The sequence below is a fragment of the Sus scrofa genome, chromosome 2 (genome assembly GCF_000003025.6).
Source record: "Sus scrofa isolate TJ Tabasco breed Duroc chromosome 2, Sscrofa11.1, whole genome shotgun sequence".
NCBI classification, from domain to species: Eukaryota; Metazoa; Chordata; class Mammalia; order Artiodactyla; family Suidae; genus Sus; species Sus scrofa.
The window spans coordinates 147,435,022-147,448,730 of NC_010444.4; the positions used below are offsets into that span (position 1 = coordinate 147,435,022).

General features: G+C 44.8%; 1 protein-coding gene across 1 annotated transcript in view; it reads right to left on the reverse strand.

The window, feature by feature from the left end:
- Positions 974-13,709, reverse strand: part of PLAC8L1 (PLAC8 like 1) — a 28,013-nt gene continuing 15,277 nt past the window's right edge. The window contains exons 3-4 of the mRNA XM_003124067.4: positions 5,646-5,782; positions 974-4,113 (exon numbers count right to left, since the gene is read on the reverse strand). Of these exons, the coding sequence (XP_003124115.1) occupies positions 3,973-4,113; positions 5,646-5,782 (278 nt within the window). The 3' untranslated portion in view covers positions 974-3,972. The remainder of the gene's footprint in view (positions 4,114-5,645; positions 5,783-13,709) is intronic.

Here is a 13,709-nt window from a genome sequence, read left to right on the forward strand (position 1 = left end):
AGGGGGCCTGCACAAAAGTAAGTTGTACAAACTGGACAGGGTACCTGGGGGAAAAACACAGCTTTCAATGCCCAGAAATCATTAGACCACATGGGCCAATGACACTGCCCCAAGGTCCTCTTGCTCAGATTTTCTTCTTCGTAGACTGGCTTTTCCCCCTCACGTGTAGAACACCAGGAAACCACAACTCCTAACTGTTAGGTTTTGCTGGGTTTTTTCTTTCTTTTTTTTTTTTTTTTCCAACTCTGGGAACTTTCCATGGCTTATTAGTTTCATGTAGGGTTTCATGAAGGTTTAGCTTTTCCTTGGAACCTGCTTTGCCAGGGAACCAAATATCTCTTCTAAAGTGCAACACGAAGAATCTGATTTGTTCCCAGTGAAACTAAGAAGCTTAAGAAAAAGCTCTCCCATTTCCTCAAGATTTCAGCTCCAGCATACAGATCCCAAATTGTCATGGGTCAAACAGTGGTGGGGAGGCAGATGAGGACGAATTAGAATGATGAGAGTGAGGTCAGCCAAGAAATACACCCCAAAACAGTTTGCTAACTACAAAGTCGGAGTTTCATCTCGTGGAATTATGGTTTCTTATTATTACATGTTGGGTCAGGGGGAGAGGCTGTTGTTTAGGGGAAAAAAAGAAGACAGAGAAAATGGAAGAGGACAAAAATTCACTCCTCCATGGACATATCAGCAGAAAATCTATGGACTCTTGTTCTCTGCTTGCTTTTTCTGTTTTGTTTTGTTTGTCTTTTTGCCATTTCTGGGGCCGCTCCCTCGGCATATGGAGGTTCCCAGGCTAGGGGTCCAATCGGAGCTGTAGCCACCGGCCTACGCCAGAGCCACAGCAATGTGGGATCCGAGCCGTATTTGCGACCTACACCACGGCTCACGGCAACACCGGATCCTTAACCCACTGAGCAAAGCCAGGGACCGAACCCACAACCTCATGGTTCCTAGTCGGATTCGTCAGCCACTGCGCCACAACGGGAACTCCTCTCTGCTTGTTTTTTTCAGTACAGTGTTTTTAAAAGACCAAAAGAGAATCTCGATGAGGTAATATGTGAATAACGTTTATAAAAGGGTATAATATGTGAATAACGCTTATAAAAGGGTATAAAAGGTTGCAGACTATTATATAAATAAGCCTTAGATATGTAAACTATATAAACATATAAAAATTCTTTTATAGGGCGGTGGACACTTTTCATATCCTTGTTCCAAAGACAGAGAGTTCCTGTGTCTGGCAGCTTATTTCTTTATTAGTATATTCTACTGTGAAGCCAAGTGGTTTGGTGGAGATTCACTTGTTTGTTTCCTGGGCTTGTAATTTATAATGATCTGAACGGATTCCTTTGAAATGCCTGTTGCTTGTGTGTTAGCACTGTTTGCCCACACGGAGTCATCAGATATCTGTTCCACACTTGGCATCTTGGAAAACGAAAAGGGATTTTCTAGGGAGAAGAAAAACACACAGACGGCTTTGCTGTTGGGTGGCTCTCAGATCTGTTACCACAGACAGCGTCTTGTCAGTCTGAGGAAATGGGAAGTTTAAGATCAGAGTTGTTGTCTCTCCAACATTCGGTGTCGGGTAACTTTTCTCCTGGGAAGGCAGCACCCCTTCCTGTTGAGGTCTTTCTTCATGGACTTGACATGTTCGAGAGGAAACCCGAAGTCACGGCCCTTCAGGACTGCGCACCACCATCTGCTTCAAAGAATGTATTAATTCTGTGTTATGTTCCGTGACTGGGTGGCAGACGTGATGCTTTTGGAGGCCAGGGTTTTACTTGTTTGGGTTTGGGTGTGAACTGTTGCATTTGCTCTACCGCCCAGACTGATCAGAAGAAGCAAAGGGGAAAAGGAGGACTCCCTTGCTGGAGAGGGTCACTTCCACCTCTGACCACAGCCACAGAAGCACAGGGCCAGCAGCCAGTGCATGAAACGCCGTCTGCTCTTCACGCGGGGAAGGGTCGTCATGGGAGAGCGGACATATCGCCCAAGTCTCCTTTGCCAGAAATGCATAGTGTTCCCAGCTGTAAGCTTGTGAATTGCAATGTGTTTTCGCATGAAACAACAGAACAGGTTTATTCTCACTTAATAGAGTCGTCCCTCAGGCCTGGTTTTTTCAGTAGCTGGCTTGGAGAGGGCAGTACTTGATCAGGTATTACATGCGAACACTGAGCATTTTCCTGTTCCCAAAGGGCTTTGGCTGCTGGCAGCTGCTCAGGACATCCAAAAGGGAGGGCTGGGAGGAGAGGAGTCACTTGTCAGACAAGAATTGCTTTGCTTTCGTGGGGCTGGTGGGGGGCAGTCCTTTCAGCACTCGCCAGGCTGACTTCCTCTCCCTACAACAAACTCTGGCTTGTACAACCACCAGGGCCCAAGAAAGCCTCCTGGCCAGAAACTTTCTCTGCCTGCTGAGTACAGAGGTTCAGAGCACAGCCTCAAGAGACGGACTGCCTGTCGCTTACCAGCTGTGTGAGCCTCTGTGGCTCAGGTTCTTTTCTGGAAAATGGGGCTGTAATAGCACTTTCCTGAGGGATCATAAGGATTAAATGTCTTTAAACATGTGAAGTGCTTTGAACAGTGTGCGGCACATGCAAGCACCCAACACAATTCCCGTTTTACCACCTTCCCAAGGCTTTGCCATATCCATCAACCATTTATATTATTATTTACCTGATGCTCTTATTTAACTCAATTTTAATCTTAAACTTTGTTGAAAACTCTATGTCCCAACAGTAAATAGAAGATTATATAATTTGTATGAATATAAGGCAACAGTGAGCAGTAACAATACCGCGTCCGTGATCCTTGCAGGCAGCGTGCTAAGCGTTGTGACTTGTTAGGACCCCCACAACCCCATAAAGGCAGCATTGTCGTTTTACAGAGGAGGAAACCGAGGGGCTGAGAGATGAGCAGATTTGCCTGCAGTTATACAATTAGTAGGTGAAGGAGGCAGTTCAGCTTCAGACCCCAACAGAAACAAGTGTATTTTATTCCCATGGTAGATCCTGGGGAATTAGCTTCCTGGGGCTGCTGTAGAAAGATTCCACAAACTGGCTGGCTTCAAACAAGAGAAATGTATTCTCTCACAGTGCTGGAGGCTGGGTCCAAAATCAAGATGCTGGCAGGTCCAAAACCTCTGGGAGAGGCTCTTCCTGCCTCTTCCAGCTTCTGGGAGCCCCAGGCGTTCCTTGGTTTGCAGCAGCACAAGCTCCATCCTCACGTGGTGTCCACCCTCTGTGTCTCTTCTCTCCTTGTAAGGACAGCAGTCATGTTGGATTAGGGCCCCATATGACTCTAACGACTTCATCTTCATTACATCTGCAAGACCCTATTTCCAAATAGGGTCTCCTTTGCAGACACCAGGAGTTCGGACTTGAACATGACTTTGTTGGGAAGTGGGGGGGCACGTTTCGGCCTGTAACAGCTGCCCGCCCAAGGCTCCGAGTCGGGCTGAGGAGGTACCAGGGCTGGAGAGCTGTGCGAGATCAGCAACACGCTGAGGCTTTCTCTATGCCGTCAGGACGAGGGAAGGACAGTGCCCCTGCACTGCAGGGACGCTTAGTGTCCAGCTCAAGCGCTAACGGAAATTAACCTTCTGCCCCATCACTGGTATGTTGGGAAAAGTGGCGTAGCCGAAGAAGTCACATGAGAGTTCTTTCACTTTCCCAGCCATCCCTTGTGAAGGGGAAGATGTTGGGAAATGCAACCTTCCAAAACTGGGCAGGGGCGGGGAGGGCACAAAAATCACTTCTAGAAACCGCCTCATACAGTTGGGCTGGGATAGCAATTCAGACAAATAACAGTCTTCATTGAGAGTGCGTGTGAAAAAGGGACACCAGTATATGCAGTAGTGGAAAATCATTTATTTTCATAGCTATTTCAGTGAAAACTGAGAAACAATCTCTCTATGAAGAGAGACTTGAGAGGAAGGGGCAGCGGGGTGAAGAGGAGGGCTTTCTGGCTTTGTCAAATCAAGGTTTCCTTGGTCGAACGGGCCGCGTAGATTTCGTAGGTTTGGGAGGTCCTCAGCTTGAGTTCCCTGGCCACCTGGCAGATGGAGAAAGGCCAACAGCAGTGCACGGCCAGCCAGTCCTCGCACAGCGTGCCCTAGGGGAGAGCCGGGTCTCTGTTCTGGCACAATCGCGGAGACGCCACAGTATTACCCAATGGCCTGTCCCATCCACTGCTTCCAAGATCCACCAACACCCTTGGCCATTGCCCAGGGACACAGCTCCACTGGGTCACCAGGTGCCAGGCAGCCCCCTGCTAGTCAGTCCCTGCCATTCAGAGACCCACCTGCAGAGCTTTGCTGCTGAAACCACTCTCACTGACAGAAAAAAGTCTATGTCAACATCTTTTTTTCCTCTTAGGACTTAATATTTACAATTATTTTATTGACTTCTTTGGAGTGAATAATAAGTACATATGGTCCAAAATTCCCACAGTAAGAAGAGAAAAGAAATAAAAATGAGATTCCCCTTCTATAGCTCTCCCCAGCCACCCAGTTACTTGTCAGGGGGCAACAACTGTTGGCAGTTCTTATATACACTTCCAGATAAAGTCTATGTCTAGGCAACCATACGTACATATATATATATAGTCTTCTTATGTAAATAGTTGCATACTTTTATGCCTTGCTATTTCCCTTCAATTAATAACATATCTTAGGTGAGTTCCCATGTGGCTCAGCAGGTTAAGAATCTGACATAGTGTCCATGAGGATATGGGGTCCATCCCTGGCCCTCGCAGTGGGTTATGGATCTGGCGTAGCCACAAAGCCGTGGTGTGGGTCACAACTGTGACTTGGCTCTGGGGTTGCTGTGGCTGTGGTGTAGGCCTGCAGCTGCAGCTCCGATTCAACCCCCTAGCCTGGGAATTTCCATATGTATGCCACAGATGCGACCATTAAAAAAAAAAAAGATATATAGATATAGCTTAGGGATCAATCCACATGAATATATAAAAGGACGCCTTTCTAAGAATTGGCCACATTTTAGTAGGTGTGCCATGTCTGTCCTCAAGCTCTCATTGTACCTCGGTCTTGGCTGCGCTGGAAATTGTCCAGCTCTTTGAAGCATCCCCAGGGAACCCCCAAAGTGAGTTCTGTACATGCAGGAGAGGCTGCATTCTAAGTGAGATTATTCCAAGTTTATTCTCCCGATTTGGTGCACTGCCGTCATTTTCTCTTGGTGTAATAAGAGGCAGAGAGACAGAAGTGGCCCATTGACCAATAATCTATGTTCTAATAGGGTCTCCCTATTACAGAGCACGGCGTGGCATTTTGGTTAGTATACATCCTACTAACATATGCAGTCAGAAATTTCTTTCCTTTGCTTTCCCAAAGTCTTCCACTAAGTGTGATGTTTTAACTTTCTCTTAATTTTTTATTTTCTTTTTTGGCTGCGCCAACGGTTTGTGGAAGTTCCTGGGCCAGGAGTCAAACACATGGCACAACAGCTACCCAAGCTGCTGCAGTGACCATGCCAGATGCTTAATCCGCTGCACCACAAGACAACTCCAAGTGTGGTGTTTTTAAGCATCTTTGTTCACATCTCTTTTTTCTTTTTTCAATCACAGGTTTGAAAGGCATCCTGGTTTTCATACGATCCAGCTTCACCCATACATCCAAACACACTTACCCGTATTTTATGTCTCTCTCTGGTCCCAGTTCTCAGTGCAAAGGTGGACCCAGGTAACAATGGCCAACAAAAACACTCTCCATAATGCCTGGCGATGTCACACTCAAGGCACAGGGGACAAAAGAGACCACAGAAACCTGTCAATAAGCACGCAAAAGCAAGGCAAGAGTTTCAGATGTCCCTGGACTGACTGTATCTCAGAGAGCATCTACAACCCTATGCCACCAATTTAATGCTGCATTGTCCCCCTGTAATCAGGGACTGAGAATGAATAACCAACTCGCAAAACTCAGTGTATGAAAATTGCTGTAACTGAGCCACATCAAAATTGTCTTCTTTTGTTAAACACTGGCAAAGCTGAACTTGCTACAATTCCATTAGCATTCACCACAGTAATTGTTTTTCCTGTCAAGAGAAAAGCATTACATAATTTTTTAAAGTTGAAATATAACTGTTGCTTCTATTATGTTCATCTAATTTCAATATTTAAAATAGACACAGTATTGATATATTTGAATAGCAGGCATCTTTTTCTATAAAAATTCTTGAAAGCTCTTTCAGGTACACTGATTCTGCCTGTTATTCTTTTCTTTTCTTTCTTTTCTTTTTTTTTTTTTTTTTTTTTCGGTCTTTTTGGCATTTCTTGGGCCACTCCCATGGCATATGGAGGTTCCCAGGCTAGGGGTCTAATCGGAGCTGTAGCCACCGGCCTACGCCAGAGCCACAGCAACTCAGGATCCGAGCTGCGTCTGCAACACACACCACAGCTCACGGCAACGCCGGATCCTTAACCCACTGAGCAAGGGCAGGAATCGAACCCGCAACCTCAGGTTTCTAGTTGGATTCGTTAACCACTGCGCCATGACGGGAACTCCTCTTTTCTTTCTTTCTTTCTTTCTTTGGCCAGGCCCACAGCATGCAGGAGTTCCTGGGCCAGGGATCCAATTCGCACAACAGTGGTAATACCAGATCCTTGACAACAAGACACCAGGGAACTCCCTGATTTTCTTATCAAGACTTTATTCTGCTTCTCAGGCCAGAAGCTTACTCTAATGTTTCTCAGTTTCATGAAGCCACTGCCATCCACCAGTTTTAATCTGTAAACTAGTGGAGGCTTGGTTCCTTGAACATCAACTGTAAACACTCTGTCATTCATTCATTCATCTCTAACTACCGATATTGTTTAATACACATCCTGTACAAACCATCTAACACGGAAGTTCTGTTACAAGTACGTTTTGGGTCACAGATCCTTTTGAGAATATGGGAATAACTATGAACTTGCTCCTAAAGGGGAAAGAAAAACACAAATTTGTCCATGAATTTCACAGGGTTCAAGATCATTGGACTACAGCTTAAGAACCGCTGGTATATGATAAGATGTTATGTTACTGCAAAAGATAACAACCTTGATGAATACAAATAATTTGAACTCTGAAGTGGCAGAAAAAATACCTAGTCATAACCTTTAAAATGTACTCAATAAATACGTTATTGAGGGAGTTCCCATCATGGTGCAGTGGAAACGAATCCGACTAGGAACCACGAGATTGCAGGTTCGATCCCTGGCCTCATTCAGTGGGTCAAGGATCCGGCGTTGCCGTGAGCCGTGGTGTAGGTCGCAGACACGGCTTGGATCTGGCATTGCTACGGCTGTGGTGTAGACCGGTGGCTGCAGCTCCGATTAGACCCCTAGCCTGGGAACCTCCATATGCCATGGGTATGGCCCTAAAAAGACAAAATACATACATATATATATGTTATTGAGGCATAATATATACACAAGAAAATGCACTGATCATACATGTTTCGTTGGATGAGTTTTGGCAATCATATCCACCCAAGTAACCAAACGCCTAAACACTGCCATCACCCCATGGAGTTCCCTGGCACCCCTTCCCAGACAATCCCAATCCTCCCCCCACCACACCAGACGCAGCCGCTATTCTGATTTCTATTCCCAAGATGAATTTTACCTGCTCTTGGACTTCACATAAATAGAGTCATGTTTACTCTGTAACTGACCTCTTCTGCTCAACATTATGTTTCTTGAGAGTCATCTAAGTGGTTCCTGCAGTTTGTTTTTATTGATTAGCATTCCACTGTATAGATGCCCTACAAATAGCTTATCCGTGCTCCCATTGGTTATTCCACTTTTTGCTATAATGAATAAGTACTATGAACATTCATACACAATTCTTTAGGTGGACAAACATTTTCATTTCACTTGGGTGGATTCCTGGAAGTAGAACTGCTGCTTCCAGGACATGGGGGGTAACGGTACGTTTAATTTTACCAGAAACTGTTGTCCAAAGGGCTTGTACCACTTTAGCCTCCCACCAGCAATGGATAAGAGTTTACCAGCATTTACTATTGTCAGTCTTCTGTCTTTCATCCATTCTAATGGGTGTGAAATGGGAGTGATTCTAGCCTCCTTGTGCACTAGACGTCAATCTCACCTACGGTGTCACCGATACACGAGACGAATTTCCTGTCAGAGACCTGTCTCTACCACCTCATCCCTCCCCCGTCCTCAGCAGGGGAGGGTGCAGAGTCCCGCTCCCAAAGTCAGGAACAAAGAGGTCAAAATCTGGGAGTGCTGATTTACCTTTGACCCTCGAAGGGACAGGCCTGGACTCAGGACTTCCTCAGTTTCGCGAAGGCCCTGAGGACTGGAGGGGAGGACAAGGGGCAGCCGACCTGAGGGACAGAGTCCACTTTATCGGGAGTCACGATAAATGCTGAATCAGGTACTGCAGACATCACCTGGCCCAGAGCAAACACTCAACTCAAACTGGGGTAAGTCTGGCATGTTTCGTCCCACATTTTTTTTCTTTTTATGGCCACACCTTTGGCATAAGGAAGTTCCCAGGCTAGGGGTGGGATTTCAGCTGCAGCTGAGCCCTATGTCACAGCCACGGCAACACCAGATCTGAGCTGCCATCTGCAACCTTCACGCCAGATCCTTAACCTACTGAGTGAGGCCAGGGATTCAACCTGCATCCTCATGGAAACAATGCCAGGCCCTTAACCCACTGAGCCACAATTGGAACTCCTCGTCCCATCTTTTAAAAAAATCATTACTCCTAGCCAGATAAGCAGGTCCCACCCAGTACTGACAACTACTATGAATGGGTCAGAGGACAGCAAATGGCCTATGACCTTGCAGCAAGTGCATAAGGGTCAGCCTTGAATTAGAGGATTTTGAAATCATGGCACATAAAACTCAATCAAAACAGATTTTATGCATGAATTACAAAATACTGTAGTGTATACCCCTGAAAATAAAAAATTATTCAAACATTGCATAATTATAAAGCTGGCAAGCTAAGGGAAAAATAAATTGTGTTTACACAACTGCCTGAGCTACACCACTTCAACTGGCAAAGAGAAATGTACACCCTCCACAAAAAGTGTATCATAAAGAAGCTTTTGTTTTGGGCACCCGAACTCTGGTACCTTATTTTTATGACTCATATGTCTTTTTAAATAACACATGCTGTTAGCTTTATTTTTAATCCTTTCCATCATATATCCACGTTACCTAAGTGTTCGTTATGAGACACTACTAGATACTGAAAGAAACATAACCAAAATTCAATTCCTCAGGACTCAGGTCAGATATGATTTAAAAAAAAAATCAGGAGTTCCTGTCGTGGCGCAGTGGTTAACGAATCCGACTAGGAACCATAAGGTTGCGGGTTCGGTCCCTGCCCTTGCTCAGTGGGTTAACGATCCGGCGTTGCCGTGAGCTGTGGTGTAGGTTGCAGATGTGGCTTGGATACCGCGTTGCTGTGGCTCTGGTGTAGGCCGGTGGCTACAGCTCCAATTAGACCCCTAGCCTGGGAATCTCCATATGCCGCGAGAGCGGCCGAAGAAATAGCAAAAAGACAAAAAAAAAAAAAAAACATGAGAGCCAGTTTTATTATATAATAGCTAATATTTATACAGATACCACCACAAGCCGAGTCCTACTAAAAGTACTTTGCATTTATGAAGTCATTTAATTCTCACAACAGTCCTATAAAACCAAGCCACATCCATGGAATGTGGAAGTCTCCAGGCCAGAACTGGAACCCAGGCCACAGCAATGACCAGAGCCACTGCACTGACAATGCCGGATACTTAACCCACCATGCCACAAGGGAATTCCTAAAAAGTACTCTTATTAGGCCGCATTTGCAGATGAGCAAACTAATGGCCAGAGGATTTAAGCCATTTGTCCGAGTTCACACATGTATTAGTAAGAGGCAGAGGCCAGATGTAAACTTAAGTCATCTGGCTCCAAGGTCTTTATTGCATGTAACACAGATGCCCAAATGTTCTCATGTTTCAGGTATTTATCTAGTAAGCAACTGTGGAGTTGTGTGTTCCAAGACACTGTCCTTACGACCCCTGGTTGGTACTTACTTCTGTGGGACAGTCCAAAATCATGCACCTTCTTTAAGAAAGATCCTTGGGTCAGGTGTCCTGGTGCAGGGGGAGAAACACCGCCAGCTCACAGCTCAACAAGAGACGCACAAGGGGAAGCTGATGGAACCCTTTGCCTTAAGGAGTCTCTAGGGGGAAATTTTGCTACATATATCACAGACCATGAGTAAGCATCCAGAATACACAAAGAATTTGTAAAAATCAATAGATAAAGGATTAAACAAAAGAAGAAAACAGGCATAAAACATGAACCGGTAATTCACTGAAGAAGAAATACAAATGGCCAGTAAAACATGAAAAGTTGCTCAGTGTCATTTGTTACTAGGAAAATGCACATTAAGACAATCAGAAACCAGTTATTACTGATGAGAATGCCAAATCTTTCTAAGTTTTTAAATATCAAATATTGCAGGGTACCACAGAGAACTAGGTACTCCCTACACCAATGGAAGTGGAAATTGGCACAGTCACTTTGGAAAGCAACTTGGCTGAATCCAGTAAAATTTTAAATACTCTGGGATCCAGTAACTGCACTTATTAGTATCTATTCTGGAGTAATGCTTACACATGCACCTAATGAGCAGGTACAAGGATTTCCACTGCAGCATATTTGCAGCTTCAAAATTAAAACAAGTGTACATTAGTAGACGACGGTATAAATAAACCATAATGGTGTAAATCATACTCGGGAAAACAAAGAACCCAGTGAAGGACCAGTTAAGTACCAACAGAGCTAAGTCACTTAAGACTCAATTTGAGTTAAAAAAATCAAACTGGGAGTTCCCGTTGTGGCTCATCGGAAATGAACCTGACTCGCATCCATGAGGATGCAGGTTCCATCCCTGGCCTTGCTCGGTGGGTTAAGGATCTGGTGTTGCCATGAGCTGTGGTGTAGGTCGCAGAGGTGGCTCAGATCCTGCGTTGTGGTGGCTATTGTAGGCCAGCAGCTACAGCTTCGATTTGACCCCTAGCCTGGGAACATACATATGCCGTGGGTGTGGCCCTAAAAGGACAAAAAAAAAATCAAATTGCATAATGATATCTACAGCATAATACCATTTATGCTTTGTTCAAAGAGTTACAAAGCAATAGCTTATACTACAAATAGATACATATGTCAATATAGAGAAAAAAGATCTAGAAGAAAACTTTCCAACTTCATTTCATAAAAGAAGGACATGGTTCTCTTTCCTATGTTTCATTTTTTTAATAAAATGAACATATTCATAGTTATTTTGAAGTAAAAAATATACATGCAAGTATAGGTAAATGTACATGTATACGCACATGTATTAATATATACTATAAAATAATACATAGAAATATATCTGTATATATACTATTTTTAAAAAAAAGATGCTCAGGCTCAAAAGGAATCTACGCCGTCAATTCAGCCTCTTCCTCTTACACCCACAGGCCAGGTGGTCATATCACCCACACACTAAAAGTTTCTGGCCTGTTATCCGAGGTGAGCTCCACCTTCACGCCTGGAATGGGGTTCATTATTCATCCCTCTAAGTCTCAGGGGAGTTGAGCTAAAAAGAAGAAGCCCACATAGCACGAGTGTGTGCAGCCTGGGAGCAGAAGTAGGAGAGGTGGGTGGAAACTGCGGTAAGGCACACTTCAGATCAATTATCGCAAGAAGGCAGGACCACCTAACAGTAAGAGAGGCTCAAAAAAGGAAGGGGGCAGGCTCATAGCTGTGGGTGGGAGTGTCAGCTGGTACAACTCCAGACGGAGAGCCACTCGGCCACCTCTATCGGGATTTAAATCAGTACATACTATCTGACCAGTAGGTCTACTCCTCAGCAATTATCCAACAGATAACTCAGGTACATGCCAAATGGCATCTACATGAGAATATTCACAAAGCACTGGTTTGAACAGCAAAGTCTAGAAACCTCATAAAAGTCTACTAATAAGAATATTTAAAGAAATAAATTACGGTACATTAATAAAAAATAAATAAATTCCATTCACACAATGGAATCTATGCAGCAATGTAAAATATTAGCTCTGAGAGTTCCCTTATGGGCAGTGGGTTAAGGATCTGGCATTGTCACTGCAGCAGCTGGGGTCAGTCCTTGGCCTGGGAACTTCCACATGCTGTGAGTGCAACAACAACAAAAAACAAACAAACAAACAAACCCTTAAATATTAGCTCCAGAGGGAGTTCCCCTCGTGGCGCAGCGGAAACGAATCCGACGAGGAACCATAAGGTTGCAGGTTCAATAACTGGCCTCGCTCAGTGGGTTAGGGACCCAGCATTGCCACGAGCTGCAGTGTAGGTCACAGACACGGCTCGGATCTGGCATTGCTGTGGCTGTGGCATAGGCCGGCAGCAACAGCTCTGATTTGACCCCTAGCCTAGGAATCTCCATATGCCGCAGGTGCGGCCCAAAATAAAGGGCAAAAGACAAAAAAATATATTAGCCCCAGAAACGCTGATATGGTCTGATCACCTATATTGTTAAACTAGAACAAAACAAAGATGCACAACTGTGTGTGTTTACAATTCTTTGTCAATTATATATATCACATATACAGCAAAAAATCTGGAGAAATAGATACCAAAATATTAACAATGGTTATTTCTTTTTTTTCTTTTTTTTTTTTTTTTGTCTTTTGTCTTTTGTTGTTGTTGCTATTTCTTGGGCCGCTCCCGCGGCATATGGAGGTTCCCAGGCTAGGGGTCTCATCGGAGCTGTAGCCACCAGCCTACGCCAGAGCCACAGCAACACGGGATCCGAGCCACGTCTGCAACCTACACCACAGCTCACGGCAACGCCGGATCCTTAACCCACTGAGCAAGGGCAGGGACCGAACCCGCAACCTCATGGTTCCTAGTGGGATTCGTTAACCACTGCGCCACGACAGGAGCTCCCAACAATGGTTATTTCTGACATCTGGGATTACAGGATACTGCTTCTTCTTCTATAGCCTTCTGTATTTTTTTACAATGATTATGATACTTTTACAATAAAAACATTAATCTATTTTCATAATCTTTTATATCATTACAAACATATAGACTATATTGGGGCTCAGGTAAGAGTGGTAGCCTCCAGGGAGAACTGGGAGCAGGAGAGCAAAGATGGGGTTTCTGCTTTTTATGTACCAACAGTAGGTACTTTAGAATTTTGCATTATGTGCCTGGTAACCTATTCAAAACCACTGAGCTGGCTCTGAGGGAGAGGAGCCCTCTGGCCTAGAAATGTTCAAAAAGCCAAGGTTGTCAGGTCCTTGCCTGGCCTGCTGCAGAGGAGATTTAGACAAGCTGGTGAGGGGCCAGACCAGCTGCCCCCAGTAGCCCTTCTGACTCTGAGGCTTGGTAATTGCTTCACTGAAGTGCAGGAAGGAAGGACGAATACAGGTTAAAATGTATTCATAGACATGTCATTCAGGAAACATCTGTAAGCACCTCCTATCTGTCAGGTGCTCTGCTGGGCAAGACCAGTGAGCATCACCAGTGGTCCGGGCTTTCAGACAGTCGACAGTTTACCCAAGACACAATTCAGGGAGACAAATCCCCATGTGAGGCCTTTCCACGCCTCTTCCTCTTCCAGAAAACCACCGAAATTCCTGGCCTGCTTCACCCTACCCATCTTGGGCACCTGAGGGTCCCTCATCCAC